Source organism: Aquila chrysaetos, chromosome 14 (genome assembly GCF_900496995.4).
Source record: "Aquila chrysaetos chrysaetos chromosome 14, bAquChr1.4, whole genome shotgun sequence".
Lineage (NCBI taxonomy): Eukaryota > Metazoa > Chordata > Aves > Accipitriformes > Accipitridae > Aquila > Aquila chrysaetos.
In genome coordinates this window covers 30,924,057-30,943,402 of record NC_044017.1, presented here as the reverse complement: position 1 = coordinate 30,943,402, position 19,346 = coordinate 30,924,057, and the positions used below count along the sequence as shown (strand labels likewise).

The 19,346-nt window shown below is 44.3% G+C and overlaps 1 protein-coding gene across 4 annotated transcripts in view; it reads left to right on the top strand.

Annotated features, from left to right (window-relative positions):
- LCP1 (lymphocyte cytosolic protein 1) overlaps positions 1–19,346 on the top strand; it is a 51,634-nt gene that overhangs the window by 30,066 nt on the left and 2,222 nt on the right. For 3 of the 4 annotated variants that reach the window (XM_030036560.1, XM_030036562.2, XM_030036559.2), the window contains exons 3-16: positions 1,346–1,497; positions 2,228–2,357; positions 3,623–3,755; positions 4,333–4,414; positions 6,287–6,452; positions 8,675–8,817; positions 10,522–10,545; positions 10,888–10,983; positions 11,513–11,708; positions 15,125–15,203; positions 15,403–15,517; positions 16,360–16,493; positions 17,502–17,625; positions 18,524–18,648. In XM_030036560.1, coding sequence (XP_029892420.1) covers positions 1,346–1,497; positions 2,228–2,357; positions 3,623–3,755; positions 4,333–4,414; positions 6,287–6,452; positions 8,675–8,817; positions 10,522–10,545; positions 10,888–10,983; positions 11,513–11,708; positions 15,125–15,203; positions 15,403–15,517; positions 16,360–16,493; positions 17,502–17,625; positions 18,524–18,648 — 1,699 coding nt within the window. The remainder of the gene's footprint in view (positions 1–1,345; positions 1,498–2,227; positions 2,358–3,622; positions 3,756–4,332; positions 4,415–6,286; positions 6,453–8,674; positions 8,818–10,521; positions 10,546–10,887; positions 10,984–11,512; positions 11,709–15,124; positions 15,204–15,402; positions 15,518–16,359; positions 16,494–17,501; positions 17,626–18,523; positions 18,649–19,346) is intronic. The other variant, XM_030036563.2, reaches the window with a different exon arrangement.

Sequence of the window (19,346 nt, the reverse complement as noted above, 5' to 3'; positions counted from 1 at the left end):
AGAGTCTGGGGAGGACAAATGTGCAAATGGCTACAAAATTTGTAATCCCTTTACTGTGACCTTTCAAGCCCCATATATTTTTAAAGCGTGTGTCTCCTTTCCAAGCCTTTAAAGGTTTCATCTGATTTGTCTCCTTTAAAGTCATGCAGACCTATCACTGTCTACCCAAATTCTAAGAAAAGGTCCTTCTCACAGCTCACTTTTATTAGCAGATCTGTCAGCCTCGCTGGATTATGTGTTAATCAGTTGTCCTTGCTGCTTCAGGTGATGGTGGTTTGATTTCTGAGCACACGGTAGTCCAGGCTGGCAATCTTAAACATCTGGTCACCATGTGTGCCCTGTACACCTTGTGCAGTGACAAGGCAAATGCTGGAAGGAAGCTCTCATTCCTCTCCCAGACATTTCCCTCCCCAAGTCCAGATCCTTTTGTTGTACGACTTCAGAAACGGGTAGGATGCTCTTTGCAATCTGTATGAATCTGTGCTACCGATGCTGAGAGCCGAGTGCCTTTTTGCAGCGTGGAACAAGTGACTCACAACTTAGCACGCAGGAAATCGGCACACGCTGCTTTGAAATCACCTCGGCCTCTGGGCTGGGGAAAAAGAGCCTGCAGAACAAGGAACACACAGATATATAAAAAACAAATATAAATATTTAACCATATATAAATACATATATATAAAACTACGTACATAGCCATAGTGTTTTAACAGAAACTCTCCATGCGATAGATTCAGTTTCCTTTTTTATCTGTGGAGATTTTCACAAACTGGTGGAGAAGAACTCCGGATCTTGCAACAGGCTCAGCAGGACTGTCCGTGTTAGCACCATCGCAGAGAAACGCCCAAGGTTTTATTTTAAGGATGACCATATGCAGTTCCAAGCCTCTAAACTCATGACTTCTGATGATACTAGATGCAGAAAACAGGCCAAAATCACAAGGTATATCTATGAATATATGCACGTGTAAGGTGTAACTCTGTATTGCATCAACTCCATTTTCTTTAGCTGTTCTGTAGGCAGGATACTCCCTCTATAAATCACGTTTGTCTATACGTAAACCTTGGAAAGTCAATTATATGCATCTAAACCTGACTTTGTTAAGATATTACTATATGTCTAAAACATATAAATTCATCACTGTGAGTTTTGTTTGTTAAGTGGTGATTGTAATTTTTTCTTGGGTGTGAATGACACCACAGTGGTTGAAAATACTGGATTTCAGGATAACAAATCTTTATATATAATGTACCCTTCCCCAAGTAAAATTAAAACAGCAGCCTTTGTGTGCATAAAATTTAATTGGGCTGATGTAGAACCTAAATGTTTGCTTTAATCTTTGCAGATATAGGTGGGAACGGCTTCATCCACACCAATGATTTAACAGACGTGTTGAAGGCAGCCAATCTCCCTCTCCCAGGGTATAAAGCCAGAGAACTCATTCAGAATTTGACAGCCACAGGGGATGGCCGGATCAGTTTTGATGAATTTATTTCAGTAAGTAAGATGTTATTTATTTCAGTAAGTAAGATGCTGGTCCCCAGGGCACAGCAGAGGCACAAGCACAGGGTCTCATGGGCACCTAGTTAATCCAAGGAGTCCCCTCACTGGAAAAGATGAGAGCAGGAGGTAACCAAACTAGAAATCCTGCAATCAACTGGGACAAGTTACGTGAATGCAGCTGCATATTGAATAGACTTCATATCTTGCAGTTTGGCTGATGCAGCGGGATAAAGTTTTTTTGGTTATAAGTTGCAAAAAGATTATGTTCTGGTTACGAAAAATTTCAGCAGATTGCAACTGAACACCTTATGGGGCATTTTTTCTATTAAAAAGCTTCTTATTTTTTCTGGTCTGAACTGGGACAAAAGCGAATGCTGAAAGAGTGCAATTTCCCTTGGGATGGAGAAACAGATTTTTACTTGTCCTTTCTTCAAACCCAAATTGTTAAAGGCCTTCCTCCTGCACATTTTAGCTCCGTAGTTTCATACCATATACATTTCTGTTACTTCGCTGATCTTTGTTGACTGCTTTGAAAACGTAAAAGCTGTGTACGATCCTGTTGTACCACGGCAGATACACAGATTTTACACAGAAACCCAGCGAATGGTACGCAAGCTGTGCTTCCCTACGTATGAAGCAGAGATGTGTCTCCTGGCCCAAGAGCTCACTGTTTTAGCTTGGTTTAATTCTCAAAGATCTTAAAATTGTCTCTCGTGCTTGAAAGATTTTCCAAAACCTGAAGAGCGATGATGTTGCTAAGTCGTTCCGAAAACAAATCAACAAAAAGGAGGGGATCTGTGCTATCGGTGGGACGTCCGAGCAGTCCAGTGCCGGCACGCAACACTCTTACTCCGGTAGGTACAGCTGTCCTACGCTGATAGCAACTGGGAACAAGTGTGCCCTTGGAGATCATCCCCACCTTATCTCGGTGCAAACCCTGGTGCTCTGGCCTCGGCGAGCTTCGGCGGCTGTTCAGGCGAGGCTGCTGCAAGGCAAAGGGTTGTGAAGGTGACAAAGCACCGGAGCAGGGTCTTTCCCAAAAGTAGCTTTACTGGGGTGGATGGAGCTGTGGCTATGGGAGGAAGCTCCAGCTGGCTTAGCTTCCCTTATCTTAAATGCATTGCATGTCTGCAGCAGCACAGAGGCTGTCCCGTTGCTGTCCCTGCTCACCAGTAAGGCAAGGCACGGGTTCCCCGCTGCTGCTAACCCATTTTCTTCTACACTTTACCAGTAGCCTGGTAGTCTCTCTGTAAACTCACCTGTAACCTAAATGGTTCCTGACCCTTTTCTAAAGAGGGCACGACCCCATCAGGGCTCTTCTCCCAGCCTGTTTCTCCAACCTGAAGGTTTGGGGCAGCCACGGTTGCTTCTGCTCCATCCTGGGCACTGCCCACCCTGAAGCAGCTCCACAGGGAAGAGGTCCCACCCGTGGCTGTCTTCTCCAGGGACAAGGGTGGGGAACTGATTCTCTCCGGCGAAAGGAGAGCAGAGGACGCTTCCAAGGTTCTCTGCCCACCTGAGCACAGAGGACACCTTCTCTGAGCTACTGGGGGTGGTGTGAGCTGCTGCTGGTATAGGATGGCTACATTACAGCCCTGTTGGACTCTAGGGAACATTTGCCCATTACCCTCTGAATGCTCCTTGTCAGAGTCCAGTCCTGGCCAGGCTCTTCTAGATACTCCACACATGGAGGGTGTAATGTACAGTACACAATTCACTTACTTATTTGAAGTTACGTGGGATTTCGATTTAGCAGAGTGATACAACAATGCATTCAAATCACGGCGCAAGGACAAATTACGATTAGCAGAGCATAGCCACTGCAGCATACAGCTGAATTGCATGAACTTCCTTACCAGGCTCTATAATATGCCTGCCTTCATGACAGCGGGCAACCCCAGTCAGTGGGAAGGAGTATGGAGGGAATATTAACCAGCTCAAGCCCATCGCTGTCTTCTGCTCATTTGCCTGTCTCCTCAGAGCCTTCTTCCCTTGTAGGGGTTTGTTGATCAGTCACGCTGGTGGGAGAGTCGTCTCCTCCAGGAGTTCTGCCTTTGTAAGTGAAATGATGGAAGAGGTATTGCACAGCAAACTAATGGATTTGATGTTGTGTCCACAGAGGAGGAAAAGTATGCCTTTGTCAACTGGATTAATAAAGCCCTTGAGAAGGACCCTGACTGTAAGCACGTGGTCCCAATGAATCCAGAAACAGATGACCTCTTCCAGGCGGTCGGTGATGGCATAGTGCTTTGGTAAATAATACCTATCTTTCCGACAAATGGGAACCGTGAGTCTGCAGAAACGCACGTCTCTGCTTAAATAGAAGCTGCTGACTTTACATTAAACTCATGAATCTTTGCAGATTCAGGGCCTTAATAACGCTAGGTTTTTTGCTTCTTTTATCTTTAAAAATACAAAGCTTCTTTCAAGTTAAATGAGAGTTTTTCCTTGCCTCTGGACCCTTGCAATAAGATGAAGTCAGTGAAATTTGAGGAGTTACTTGGTTTTATTTTTGTCCAAGGACTTTTGGATGAGAAGCAGCATGAGATAGCGAGTGCTTTCACGGAAATTTTCTTCACAATAAACTTCTTGCACAACTTCACCTTGTGGCATTCTTGGCCTCCCACCTATAGTACAATCTGGAGGTGATCCAAAAGAATTGCTTGAGTGTTGCGTGTGTGCCTCTGTGTGTGTGTGTAAAAACAGAGGCCGACTATATTTGTTCAGTAACTCTCCAGCTCTTTGACTTGTAGTGACAAAAGCTGTATCCGTATTTTGTGCGCACACAGCTAGTAATGTATTTCTTGTTGTTTTTTCTTTTATTTCCAGTAAGATGATCAACTTTTCAGTGCCAGATACCATTGATGAAAGAACAATCAACAAAAAGAAACTCACGCCCTTCACAATACAGGTACTAAAATACAGCAAGATTCTTTGCTTTTCCTCTTAGGGTGCTTTGATATAATCACTTAGAGCAAAGGCTGGAGATACCATGGTCCTGCCCAGTGCAATCACGCAAAGTTGTTTGTGGCAAAGTGAGATGTTCAGGTCCACGTCATAAAAACATAAAGACTTACATTTCTGTTTCTTTCCAAACATATGAACAATCTGACTAAACAAACTGTGTTTGCACTTGCACTTAACCCAATGTATAATGTTTACCAGTTCAAAGCTTTAGATACTGTTGTGGCAGATGCCATACGAATGCAAGAGCAACTAGATAATACGGTGACCAGTTCCAGTTGGAGTAGCTCTCAGAGTCTGAACCCCACATCCAAGGTCACAGAGGCATGGCCATGGACTTGAATTCACAACTGCTGTGTTGTGCTCTGATGTCCTCACCAAAATATTAACTGTGATCCAGGAAGTACTGTTGCGCGCAACGTGCCTGAGATGGGACCAGAGCCTTTGCCTGCCTTTTACAATCTGTGCTATTTCACCTTGGATACCGAACCCCTTCTTCATTTCTATTACGTGTCCATGTATATGATTTAAAAATTGGACAAAAAAAGCTAATTTCACCTATTTAAAGTTTATTGTGTTTTTCACACAGCAGTATGTAGAGAGATAATTTTTATATGAACAGCATCTATGTATCTGGGTACAGAATATAAATAGATGTATGGAATAGATATGAACCTAACCCAGTTTAGCCCTCAGCTACTCTGATTTGATGGAACATTAGCCAGGCTCAAGTAAGCTCAGAAGCCATTAAATTGGATTTTTTATGCTGTATACCACATTTTTCAGTTCTAATCGCTTTGGTCAGCAGCATAGCTTAGTGATGCAGCTCAGATCAATCCCTGTCACACATAGCCATGATTTGATCAATATAGCTTCCACTTTAACTTAACCCTTTTACAGCTGTCTGGTGGAGAAAAGGTAATTAATTTGAAATGCTACAATTTTTCTAGCTTATGAGAATTTACACTCTGTCTCTCTCTGCATTTTGCATCTAATTGAATCTCTCTGTCATGCCAGCAGTGATGAAATTCATGTGAAAAATTGCGAATCTGTGTGATAAATTGTATTTTCCAGGCTTCTTTGCCTGCTTTACTTGCCCTCTGTTTACCAAGCCACCTTTTGGAATAGTGCAAACCTGTGGGTCGGATTTTCTTATACACTTTGTTTTAAATGGGAAGGAAGTGGCAAAGGAACATAACATTCCTGAAACATCACTTTCTTTCTGCCCCTCACTGTGAATCACAGAATCCCTCTGCTTCCACTGAACACTCCCAAACCAGGACTCCATACTCCAAAGTTCAAAAAGAAAATACCAGGCTTGACCACTTCTGACCTTGGCTGAACTGCAAGGTTAAAAACTCAACCGGTTTATTCTTACTGATTCCTATGACTGTGTGATTTTTGTAGACGTTGCCAGCTAGCAACTTATTTGTATCTTAGGTGTTACGGATTTGCATAGTGCTTAGGGAGAGCCGACCCTGGATATAAGGAAGAAATTTTTTACGATGAGGGTGGTGAGACATTGGCACAGGTTGCCCAGAGAAGTTGTGGATGCCCCATCCCTGGAAACATTCCAGGCCAGGTTGGATGGGGCTCTGAGCAACTTGCCCTAGTTGAAAATGTCCCTGCTCATTGCAGAGGGGTTGGACTAGATGACCTTTAAAGGTCCCTTCCAACTCCAATTAATTTATTATTCTATGAACATAAATGCATTCACAGTGAAGCTGCTCACAGATTTCACTAGTTTTGGCCGTGCTCCCTTCCTGTATCCTCAGCTCTCCAGTCACTGCATCATTCAGAAGTTCTCTTCTTGCCCTAGGAAAATCTGAACCTGGCCCTGAACTCTGCTTCAGCCATTGGGTGCCATGTTGTTAACATTGGAGCTGAAGACTTAAAAGAAGGGAAACCTTACCTGGTTTTGGGTCTTTTATGGCAAGTCATCAAAATTGGACTCTTTGCCGACATAGAGATCAGCAGGAATGAAGGTATGTGTGGCTCTTCATTTCAGTGCTCTACTGTTATCACTGAGCAGTCTTTAGGATAAAGCTCTTTTAAAAAAAAATCTTAATTAAATTTTTTCTTCAAGTATTTGTTGCCTGTCTTCTTGACTTCTCTAATTTCCGTTGCTCTTCACAAGTCCCAGCCCTCCAAAGTCCAAGGCTGTGTGTAGGCTTGTATGTGCAGAGGCAATTTCACTTCTCATCTCAGACTTCAGTTTGTCAGGGTAGACAAGCCAAGATAATTTTGATTTCTTTTCAGGTTCTCTCTTTCCCTGATAGCCCTTCTTTGCAGCTGTTCCAGGTGAAAGTCCCCTTTCTTGAATATGGGACACTGTATTTCTGATGACCTCTCATGAGCACATGGTATCAAGGCAGTAATACATCCCAAGCTCTACAGGCAATACCTGGGATGCACTAACATCATGTTTGGTTTTCTCCTGGTCATATCACATAGTAGCTCAGAAGACATCCAATACACTCAAGTTGTTCTTATCCGCTGTTCATATAAGCTTTTAGCTGATAGCAGTTATTCATATTAATTCCCTAGTGAATGTCTTTGAACATGGCACTATTGAATTACATTCCATTTTTATTACTGTCATCTAGTTCTTTCTGTCTGATTTCCTGATTGTCCTCTGTATTGACTATGCCACCAAGTGAATAGCATCATCAAATTTTTAGCACATTGCTAGAATTTGTGCCAAGATAATTGATGCAAAAAAAATGAAAACATTAATCCAAAAATCAATCCATGATCAACTCCACAAGAATCCTTCTTCCAGCCTACTTCTCTCAGTGTTAACATTGTTCTCTTCATAAAATCCACTGTCTACTTTCAAATGCTTCTATTATCCCCTTCTGGTTCAGTTTAACCCCATAGCACCCTGTATCAATTTATCTATGGAATTCCAGATATAGTAGGTCTCCACTCTTTTCTTTATGTAGCAAATCCATATTTCTTTCAAGGAATGACAAAAGGTATCAGAAGGAGATCAGAATAGCATGACACACTCTCCCTTTTTATCACATTAACAATTAGTTTCCATGTTATTAGTTGTTCTTTTCAAAACTTGCTCTAAAGCTTTTCGTGCAGCAGAGATCAGCTGAACATCCTGCAGTTGCAAGGGTCGATCCTTCCCTCCTGCCTCTCCCTCCTTTTATGAACATAGCTACTATGTTAATTTTTCTATATAAATAGGGTATCTTCTCCAATTGACAGATGAGTTAAGCCTACTGGCCCATGAGCCCATGAAGTCATGTGCAATTTCTTCAGAATACCTGTGTGGATCCAGTTTCAGTGTTAAGGTCACCGAGATGTCTTTCACCTACGCTGCAGAAAGTCTGTGTTTGTTTTTTCATTCCCATCTTGCTCCTGTGCTCAACATCACTGCGTCCAGCTCTGGGGTCCTCAGCACGGGACAGACATGGACCTGTTGGAGCGGGTCCGGAGGGGGGACACGAAAACCATCAGGGGGCTGGAGCACCTCTGCTATGGAGAAAGGCTGAGAGAGTTGGGGTTGTCCAGCCTGGAGAAGAGAAGGCTCCGGGGAGACCTTATTGTGGCCTTTAAATATATAAAGGGGGCTTGTAAGAAAGATGGGGATAGACTTTTTAGCAGGGCTGTTGCAATAGACAAGGGGTAATGGTTTTAAATTAAAAGAGGGTAGATTTAGACTAGATATAAGGAAATTTTTTAGTGTGAAGGTGCTGAGACCCTGGCAGAGGTTGCCCAGAGAGGTAGTCGATGCCCCATCCCTGGAAACATTCAAGGTCAGGTTGGATGGGGCTCTGAGCAACCTGCTCTAGTTGAAGATGTCCCTGCTCACTGCAGGGGGTTTGCACTAGATAGACATTTAAAGGTCTCTCCCAACCCAAAGCATTCTGTGATTCTATGATTCTATGATCATCTTTTAATTAAGATCTGAGGCAAGGAAATTGGGTAGTTCTTAGATCACGCTGAAATTGTCTCGCATTTCTCTATGATCCACTACTAGATCCACAACTAACAGCCTTGTCCTCATTTTATTGATGAGACACTTTTTCTGTTTATGTCCTCTGTCATGCTAACCCAGCTTGAATTTTGGCAACACTTTGGTCGCTCACTTTTAGAAACTTGGGTAGCAGAATATCTGAGAGAGAAAATAGTTATATATTCTCCTCTACAAGTATTCAGAACATCATAAATTTTTTCTTTTTTTCCTGCTTAGCTTTGATTGCTCTTCTGAGAGAAGGAGAGAGCCTGGAGGATCTGATGAAGTTGTCTCCAGAGGAACTGCTGCTGAGGTGGGCAAACTATCACCTGGAGAATGCAGGATGCAACAAAGTCAACAACTTCAGCTCAGACATCAAGGTATGAGAAACACTGACCAACAACAGCAAAACAGCAGCTCCACACCCTAATCCCTGTCCTCCAAACAGGGATTGTGCACTGAAACAATCCAAGCAGCGGAGACTGCTCTGCTGAACACATTGAGCTGGGTACATAAAATAATTTTAGTGGGGTTTACCTTTCCGCTCAGTAGTATTCCCCTTCCTCCCAACATCCCAGTCATCACTGCCAGCCCCAGCCCACCAAATGCCTGGGAAAGGAATGGCTGCTGGCTCTGGACAGGGCATACGGACTCTACCGCTGTATTTTCAGTTCCCTGCCTTTATTGCTCTCCCCCTTCCTAAATGTCCTTGAATGCCTCTTGACCTGGCTTTGGTTTGGAAAAGGCTGGACCTTACCCACATACGTAACTAGGTGTAGGGGAAGAGGATAGGGCTCTTCCAGTCGCCCCACTTGATCTATCCTTCACCTGAGTTATGTGCTCCTCTGTCCCAACCTTTGCTATAACCCTGCATGCACTCACCTGCAAGTTTTAACTCAGTGGGACTATTCAAAATAATATTGCTAGATGGGGAGGCACTTGCCAAGATGGGTCTCTAGTCCGTGCAGTGTATTTCACGCACTTGGGACTTCATGGGCTTGTGGGTGCAGATTTCAGCAGAGCTTTCTCTGTAGGACCGTCATTCTTCCTAGACAGATGGATTTGAACCTCCGTGGTGCACACGGATGAGTTTCAGACACTAAAGCTACTAAAGTGTGAGGCCCAGCCAGCATCTCAGGGCTGTAGGGGGTATGTCAGGGAGGGTGTCCGAGCTGGGTTTCAGGTAAGCGAGGGGCTGGCCAGCACAACGACCTCACCAGCCACGACCCAACCTGCCTGCTCCCATCTTAGCATGGGAAAAGCCCCGCTCCAGAGATGCCTGGTTGTAGACCTCACCAGGGATGGAAGCGTGAGAAGTCATTTACCGTGACTTACTTGACATACAGAAAAAAACACCAGGGAAGGCAACAGGAGAGTCTGAGAGTTGCATTCGACAATACAATTTTTATTGTAACAGATTTTTGGTTCACTGGGTGGAGGTGACTGGAGACTATCCATGGAAAGGGAAGGGAATGGAGTCTTTCCCATCTTTCTGTAGGCTGGCCGAGAGGACTGTCATGCAACTGATTAAATCCTGTCTTCAACTGAAAGATAAATTGCACCTACCATACTCATAGTTGGAAAATAAGGCACACATTTACCTCTCAGAGGCCAAGACTTCAGCCTTTACAGCCATTCTCTAATTAAGTGTGTCTCCCTACCTCACCCCGGTTATAAATAACCACTTTCTAGATATGGTGGTAGTAATGCAGGTGTATAAGATTTAAAATAATTCAGGTAATCTGCTTTATGTTTTGAAGAGTATTAGTTGGGTTAGTTAGTCAAGTCCCTAGACACTATCACGTAGCTTTGTTTTTGGTTCTTTGAGTTATTTCTGAAGTGAGATTAATATTTTCCACACATGGAAGCAGCATTACCTTTCACAAAAGATTAAAGACACAACATGTTAAATCCTTGTCTTGTTCCTGCCCTTTTGCCTGAAAAATGCTGATACTGTTGTCGGTTTTAACTTTTGTCCTTGAAAACTATGCTTTCTCTTCCATAACTGTTCCAGCATTGCTTTGAAATCCGCTTTAAACATCTGCTTTCTCCTTCTGCATTTTCTTTTATTAAACGCTCTGCAGCCTGACTTCTACAGCATTATAAAGGTATGCATTTTCTTATCTCTAATTTAATGTTCAGATTAAGTGAATTCTAAAATCTCTTTGTTGTTGCTGTCCTTTTTCTAAGTGCAATACACAGCATTTTGTCTCATGCATTGAGCGTTTTGCAGCATATATATATTGGCTTAGGGAAGAAAAAGATCTGGCAAATACAGCATAAAGTAGGAACTGCTAAGTGCTTCCAGCTTAATTAATTTAATTATGTAGCCCAATGATTGATGTAATAAAAATGAAGCATGCAGGCACATTGTTCAGGGGAGCACTGGCATGCAAAACCTGAGCTTTAGATGTAATTTTTCCTCCCTTTAATTTCTCTGTCTGTCACAGGACTCAAGAGCTTATTACCATTTGCTGAACCAAGTCGCTCCCAAGGGAGATGAAGAAGGCATTCCGGCTATTACTATTGACATGTCAGGATTAAGGGTAAGATGAGATAAGTTTAGAGTAAATGCCGATATTTTCTGTCTGTTACTTGCATTGCTGGCCAACACAGAGTTGCACCGGGATGCCAGAACAAGCAAACTCTTTTTAGCATTGCAACGTGATCTTGTATTTCAAAAATCAAAGCTTTCAGAGAATTAAATGATGTGTTTTGCCTTTCGTTAGATGTTATCTCTGAAACTTCAACAACCATTGAACCACACTGATAAACTACCAACATGTAACGAGTACATTTAAATACATTTATTTGGGAATTTTGTCAAACCACTCCCTATTACATGGAATATAACTGTAAAAGCAATATGGTGAGACGGTTGGATTGTAGGTAAAGCCCATTTGAAAACGCAGACCGTGCCGTTAGTAAAAGTGGGAAAGAAAATAGCCATAAATCCGACAAGGACTGGCTTTGACAGCCTCACGCCCAGGTCCGCACGCGGAGATCCCGAGCGGGTCTCGCGCGCGGTGCCAGGCGCTGGGGTGAGGCTGACGGCCCCGTTTTCCACCGGCGCAGGAGAAGGACGATGTCCAGCGAGCGGAGTGCATGCTGCAGCAGGCGGAGCGGCTGGGCTGCCGGCAGTTCGTCACGGCCACCGACGTCGTCCGGGGGAACCCAAAGCTAAACTTGGCCTTCATCGCCAACTTGTTCAACAAATACCCTGCCCTGCATAAGCCAGAGAACCAGGACATTGACTGGAGCTCTATTGAAGGTAAGGAAAATGCACATAAAGGATATTTCTGGCCACCCGTGCCACAACACCCCCAGCTCTAACCTAACCTTATGTCCTTCAGACATGTATTCCCTGCACCATTAGCACAGGCAGCCTTGAGAAGGGGAGGCTGCTCTTTACCTGCATGTAGCTTCTGGTATTTTGGGGCTCTGTTCTGTGGATAGCACACGTTAAAAGGCAGAAATGTTTGTGGGATGTCTGAACCAGCACGGACTACTGAGCGTGCTTGTTAGTCAAAATTAGAGTGGGTCTGGCATCCCCTTAATTGAGAATATAATTTAAAAATCAGATCTTGCATAAACCTGCTGCCTGCTTGCTCTGGGTTGGGGTCAGGACCACCGTTGTATGGATCATTTGCTGAGCGTCAGGTCCTTCGTCCTCAGCCTCATAGGGGAACTGTTCATGCTAGGGCACAGGCTGCTTTTGAATTCTTGAAGGCAGCCCGATCTGCTCCCCGTATAACAACCAGCACAACCAAGAAAAGGCGACGGGTGGTAGTAGTAGGCGACTCTCTCCTGAGACGTACGGAGGCATCCATCTGCTGACCCGACGCACTCTCTAGAGAGGTGTGCTGCTTACCGGGGACTCGTGTCAGGGATGTCACCGAGAGACTACCGAGCCTCCTACAGTCCACTGACTATTATCCGCTCCTGTTGTTTCACGTGGGCACCAGTGATACAGCCGGGAGCAGTCTGAGGAGTATCAAGAAGGATTACAGAGCCCTGGGAGCGGTGGTGAGGGAGTCTGGAGTGCAGGTTTTTTCCTCAGTCCTCCCAGTCAAAGGGAAGGGTTTTGAAAGGGCCGGTCGAATCTGGCGAATCGACAAATGGTTACAGGACTGGTGCCACAGCCAGGGGTTCGGCTACTTAGACCGTGGGACTGGCTTTGAGAAACCTGGTCTACCGGGGGCTGATGGGGTCCATCTGTCAGAGAAGGGGAAGACCGTCTTCGGTCATAGGCTTGCCGAGCTGGTGAAGAGGGCTTTAAACGAAAGCTGCCAGGGCAGGGGAACCTCAATCCATCCCACTCTACCAGTTTGATGCCAGTGCCAGCAACAGACGCCCAGAGCCTGGAGAGGGTTCACAGGTCAGCAGGAGAGCAGCACAAAGGAATTCCAGCCAGTCAGTCAGCTTCATCAGGCACCCAACTTAAATGCCTCTATGCAAACACAGGTAGCATGGGGAATAAACAAGAGGAGTTAGAGACAGACGCACGCCTGCAGGGCTGTGATCTTATTGGCATCGTGGAAACATGGTGGGATGGCTGCTATGACTGGAGTGTTGGAATGGAAGGAGACAGGCTCTTTAGGAAGGACAGGCAGAGGAGATGAGGAGGGGGTGTCACCCTCTATGTCAATGACCAGCTGGAGAGCATGGATCTCCGCCTGGGGATGGAGGAGGAGCTGACCAAGAGCTTATGGGTCAGGATTAAAGGGAGGGCAGGAACAGGTGACATTATAGTGGGGGTCTGCTACAGGCCACCCCACCAGGAAGACTGAGCAGATGAAGCCCTCTATAGACAGATAGGAGCATCCTCGCGTTCACAAGCCTTGGTCCTCAGCGGGGACTTCAACCACCCCGATATCTGTTGGCGGGACAACACGGCAGGGCATAAGCAATCCAGGAGGTTCCTTGATTGCGTTGATGATTGATAGCTTTCTTCTCCAAGTGATAGAAGAGCCAAGGAGGAGAGGTGCTATGCTGGACCTTGTTCTCACCAAGGAGAGGCTGGTGGGGAATGTGAAGCTCAAGGGCAGCCTTGGCTGCAGTGACCATGAAATGGTGGAGTTCAAGATCCTTAGGGCAGCGAGGAGGGCGCACAGCAAGCTCGCTACCCTGGAGTTCAGGAGAGCAGAGTTTGGCCTCTTCGGGGATCTGCTTGGTAGAGTACCATGGGATAAAGCCCTGGAGGGAAGAGGGGCCCAAGAAAGCTGGTTCATATTCAGGGATCACCTCCTCCAAGCTCAGGAGCGATGCATCCCAACAAAGAGGAAGTCAGGCAAAACCGCCAGGAGGCCTGCATGGATGAACAAGGAGCTCCTGGACAAACTCAAACACAAAAAGGAAGCCTACAGAGGGTGGAAGCAAGGACAGGTAGCCTGGGAGGAATACAGAGAAATTGTCTGAGCAGCCAGGGTTCAGGTTAGGAAAGCTAAAGCTCTAATAGAATTAAATCTGGCCAGGGACATCAAGGGCAACAAGAAAAGGTTCTATAGGTACCTCAGTGATAAAAAGAAGACTAGGGAAAATGTAGGCCCTCTCCAGAAGGAAACAGGAGACCTGGTCACCCAGGACATGGAGAAAGCTGAGGTACTCAACTTTTTTGCCTCAGTCTTCACTGACAAGTGCTCCAGCCACACCGCCCAAGTTGCAGAAGGCAAAGGCAGGGACTGGGAGAATGAAGAAAGCCAAGTGCAAGGTCCTGCACGGGGATCGGGGCAATCCCAAGCACAAATACAGGCTGGGCAGAGAATGGATTGAGAGCAGCCCTGAGGAGGACTTGGGGGTGTTGGTTGACGAGAAGCTCAATGTGACCCAGCAATGTGCATTTGCAGCCCAGAAAGCCAACTGTGTCCTGGGCTGCATCAAAAGAAGCGTGACCAGCAGGTCAAGGGAGGTGATTCTGCCCCTCTGCTCCGCTCCGGTGAGGCCCCCCCTGGAGTACTGCGTTCAGCTCTGGGTTCCCCAACATAAGAAGGACATGGACCTGTTGGAGCAGGTCCAGAGGAGGGCCACGAAGATGATCAGAGGGCTGGAGCACCTCCCCTATGAGGACAGGCTGAGAAAGTTGGGGTTGTTCAGCCTGGAGAAGAGAAGGCTCTGGGGAGACCTTATAGCAGCCCCCCAGTACCTAAAGGGGGACTACAAGAAAGCTGGAGAGGGACTTTTTACAAGGGCATGTAGTGATAGGACAAGAGGTAATGGCTTTGAACTGAAAGAGGGTGGATTTAGATTAGATGTAAGGAAGAAGTTCTTCACTGTGAGGGTGGTGAGGCACTGGCACAGGTTGCCCAGAGAGGCTGTGGCTGCCCCATCCCCGGCAGTGTTCAAGGCCAGGTTGGATGGGGCTTTGAGCAACCTGGTCTAGTGGAAGGTGTCCCTGCCCACGGCAGGGGGGGGTGGAACTAGGTGATCTTTAAACGTCCCTTCCAACCCAAACCATTCTATGATTCTATGATTGATTTCAAGGCCAATCTGCCTAAATACTAGAATATATAGGGCATGAAGAAATATTACATGCTGCACCGTACTCTCTTATTTCACATGTCAAGCAGTGTCTCCTTCTGTTTATGGTTCAGTGCACTGTAAATTCTGAGTTATGGTTTCATCACAAGACACTTATTTTAATAGTGTTGTGTTTTGCAGGCTTGTTGATTGATGTATCTGTTGTTTTAGGTGAGACAAGGGAAGAGAGGACGTTCAGGAACTGGATGAACTCCCTGGGTGTTAATCCACGTGTAAATCACTTATATAGGTAAGAGGAGGTATTAAACTCCCTTCAGATGATAAATACAGTCAGCAAATTGTTTATGAAAACATAAAACCTTCTGGACCCTGTAAGAATATATGCTGCTTTTTTTTTTTAGGAAACTAAGTTTACCTCTACTAATAGTTTAGTTGCATTCCTTTTCTCTGTTCTTTGGAGAATGATATATCTTTTTTATTGTTTTTAGTGACCTGTCAGATGCCTTGGTTATCTTCCAGCTCTATGAAAAGATCAAAGTGCCAGTGGACTGGAACAGAGTGAACAAACCACCATATCCTAAACTGGGTGGCAACATGAAGAAGGTACAAAAAGCTGGAATAGCTCCAGTAGCGATGCCTTATCCTCAAAGAATGTCTATATAATTTCAAACAGCAATGTGGGCACTCATGTTGCTCTCAAGTCCCAAGTACAGCACATTAAATGATTTTTTGTCTAGTCAGTGAATAATTTTTCATCCTGAAAAAGAAATACATTTGACTCACTAGCTCTGTTGACACGTGAACAATGTTTGTAAAGTAAAAAGATTTGACACCTTTTGTGTCAATATTTAAAAATTGTATTTGCACACCACTTTTGCTACTGTTTTAGTCACCAATTATAATGCATCTTCACCGTGAGTCATATGGCACCAGCTTAATTGCAGCTGTCTGGATCACTGCCCTCCATGTCAAATGAAGACAGTGATGATAAGCATTCTTGACCAGATGCCTCAAGAACCGATCACAGAGTTGCTGCTAAATACAAAGCTTTCTCTCAGCTATCTGGATGAGTAATTCCATCCCGTTAGGCCAGAGTGATTAACTGACCTAAAATATTGACTGGGACACTAATCCTTTGTCTCAGTGCAATGCCATGATGCTGGAGGTACCCATGAGCCATAGATTTGTATTTTCCAGGGTGATCTGTTTTTCAGGCCCTGATGGTGAAGTATAATATTTCCTTCTACGTTAACTGTTTCCCATGGTATTTTGGGGATGGAACTGGCTGCTGGTAGTCAAACAGCTGTATTATCACAGAGCCCCAAAGCTCCTGTTTGCCCAGGAGGATCTGGCTTAAGCGATCCAAAGAATTTAAAGTAACAGTGTCTTGTCTTTTCTTTTTCTATATTTTTTTAAACCACACTAATTGACTCTGTCATTAACAGCTTGAAAACTGCAACTATGCAGTGGAACTGGGAAAGAATCAAGCCAAATTTTCCCTTGTTGGCATCGCCGGGCAAGATCTGAATGAAGGAAACCGTACGCTCACGCTGGCCTTAATCTGGCAGTTGATGAGAAGGTATGGCAGTCAGACACAAACTTCGGAGTGGTTTGGTGTACTCAGTTTGCATTGTAATAGTTTCCTGATGCTATCAGTCACTGAGGAGGCTCTACAGGCTACAGCTTTCTCACTCCTCTGTTTATGCTTATATGCAAAGACAGAGTAACCTTTTGCTCACTCCTAGTTAGGGATGCGATCAGGAAGCACATTTTCTTGTGGGCAAGGCCATTACAGTCAGTTCATGCAGAAGATTGTTATTGTCACTATCTCTATAGCATGAATAAATGTTCATTGCATGGAAGACAGAAAAAGAAGTTGAAAGGTCTCTGTATCAGGAGAATGTACTGGAAACAAGGAATTGATGCAGAAGTTTTGTAATCTGCTACCTGAAGTGGATGCAACTCAGTAGCTCTCCACGCTTTAATGTAATTCTGTGTGTGTGTGTGTGTTTGTGTTGGTTTAAGAGCTCCATAATTGGGTGTAAAGAGACCCAGTGGTTAGGAACTGAGTACAGACTAAAGTCAGTCTATAAAGCAAGGTATAGGTTTATCAGGCAGGTAAGTAAACTAGGGATGTTGTGATTCCTTGCCATCAGTTTGGGATGTCTTTCCAAGGTGTATGCTGACATATAAGCAAAATATTCCAGGCTTGTGTTTATGCAGAAGGTCAGTCTTAGATGAGCATAAAACAATTCCCTTCTGGCCTTGAAGTCAGTGATTATTTTTTTAAGCACTATGAGAATGACTCATTTACACTGAGATCCACTAAGAGGGACCTTTTAGGAATTTTGAGTATCAAAAACTTTTGACACTCCCAAAACAGCGATTAGGGAATTGGGGATGAATTAGACCCATTAGATTAATTATCATGTTATAATATAATTTGTATACACTGTGAGGGTGCGGGAAGCAGGTGAATATCAGGTCTAAGAGAACTGTTGGGGTGACCCCAGTCAAGCTGCACACGTACAGGATGGTTCTGATGGTTCATTTAAGCAAATGCAGGTGTCCTGACTTCCCTCTTAAGGTACACCCTGAATATCCTTGAAGACATTGGTGGTGGAGAGAAGGTCAATGATGAAATCATTGTCAGCTGGGTCAATGAAACACTGACTGCAGCTGGGAAGGATTCAACCATCTCCAGTTTCAAGGTATAGTTTTTTGTTAGAAGTCTCTGCTTAGGAATCTCTTATTCGGTGTGTTTGTGTTAAGTTGTATAAGTTGCCCGTATATAGATGTATATATGCATATACATGCACACACTACATTATGATACAATTGACTACACAGTTTGATTATTTTTCACTCCCTTTTAAAGGCATGCTCAGATATACAGATTTTATTCAAGGGGCTTTAGTATGAAAAGGTAAAAGAAACATGAAATGAACATAACAGGAAACACCTTGAATGCTAGTTTGACAGAGGAAATCAAAGTATGGAGCCAGAAATGATGACTGGAATTAAGAAAGAACTGCTGTGCTGTTGATTATTAAACAGCAATTACAAATGACAGTATTAAAAAGAAGAATCGCAATACGTTTATAATCTGGTAGTACCATTTAGGGGTATCTTGCCCTATTTTGCAAGGTACCGTATAAACACAGAGACGGACCAATTCCAGAGTGCTTCCCATTTTGCTAACGTACCTGTGACACTTCCTAAGCTGGGGATCACTCAGTGGATGTAAATCAGCAGTTTGCACCGGGCGAGGACAGATCCTTCACGTAACGAGCTCAGGAGTCACACGGCTGGTCCCCCTCGCACCTCCCATCAGTAGATGTGTATCGCTGTCATCTCCCCACAGGAAGCAAATTCATTAGCTCAGCACCCCATCTTTTGCTTTAATGATGTCTCATTCATTGGGGAAAAAAAAAAAATCCTCAAAAGGGTTCTTAGCCTGCCTTAGATGAAAAATGATGCTAAGCAGCCCTTTGTGAAGATCTAAATGGTATTTGACTGAGCTGTCCATTGCTTTTGAGTCTAGACTCTGGCTTTGTGGGAGATCTGTCATCCTGTTCTTGCATCTAATTGTATTTTTCATCTATGCAGGATAGCAAAATCAGCACCAGCATGCCAGTCCTGGATCTCATTGATGCCATTCAACCAGGATCAATCAAATATGACCTCTTGAAAACAGAGGACCTGAATGATGAGGAGAAACTAAATAATGCTAAGTATGTTCATGCCAAGTGACACTTAACATGAGTTACCTGCTCAGGCTTGCCTGACTCTGTCTTTGAAAACTGCTCTGCTATCATTCTCATCTGGCACAACCTCAACTGAGAAATACCTCCAGAGTTGGAAGCATGAAGACTAGGAGTTGGGCAGTAAAAAAGACTATCAATGGAAATGAAGTGTGTAATGTTGTAATTCCTGCTTTATAATTCCCTTGAAGGGATCAAAATCAGTTGGCTTTACAAGCTCCTATTTTCTCTTATTGAATTTAAAATTCTTTCAGAGATCAGGGAACAATGCCAACAATAGTGAGCCATGGAAACCAGTGATTAGAGGTCATGATACCTCTTTAGTCACATACAGGTGGAGCGAGGGCATATTTAAGAGAGAAGGGGGAGGACGGGATTCATGCCTGAAAAACTGGTTTTATGGATGTGGATATTGATTTTTTTTTCCTGAGCGCAAACCATTTCCTAGCAGAGGTCCAATCCGGGGAGCATCTCCCTTTCCTTTCAGAATTATACAGATCACCTCCCAGTCGATCATCAGTTTAGCTTCTCCTTTGCTATGTGGCAACTACAAAAGAAAAAAGATGACTGTAAGGCAATCAGAGCTGCCATCACTTTTATAAAGACTTTCCCCCAGTTCTATTCCCCACCATCTGTTCTCTTTCTTTCCTTGCAACCCTATGCATGCT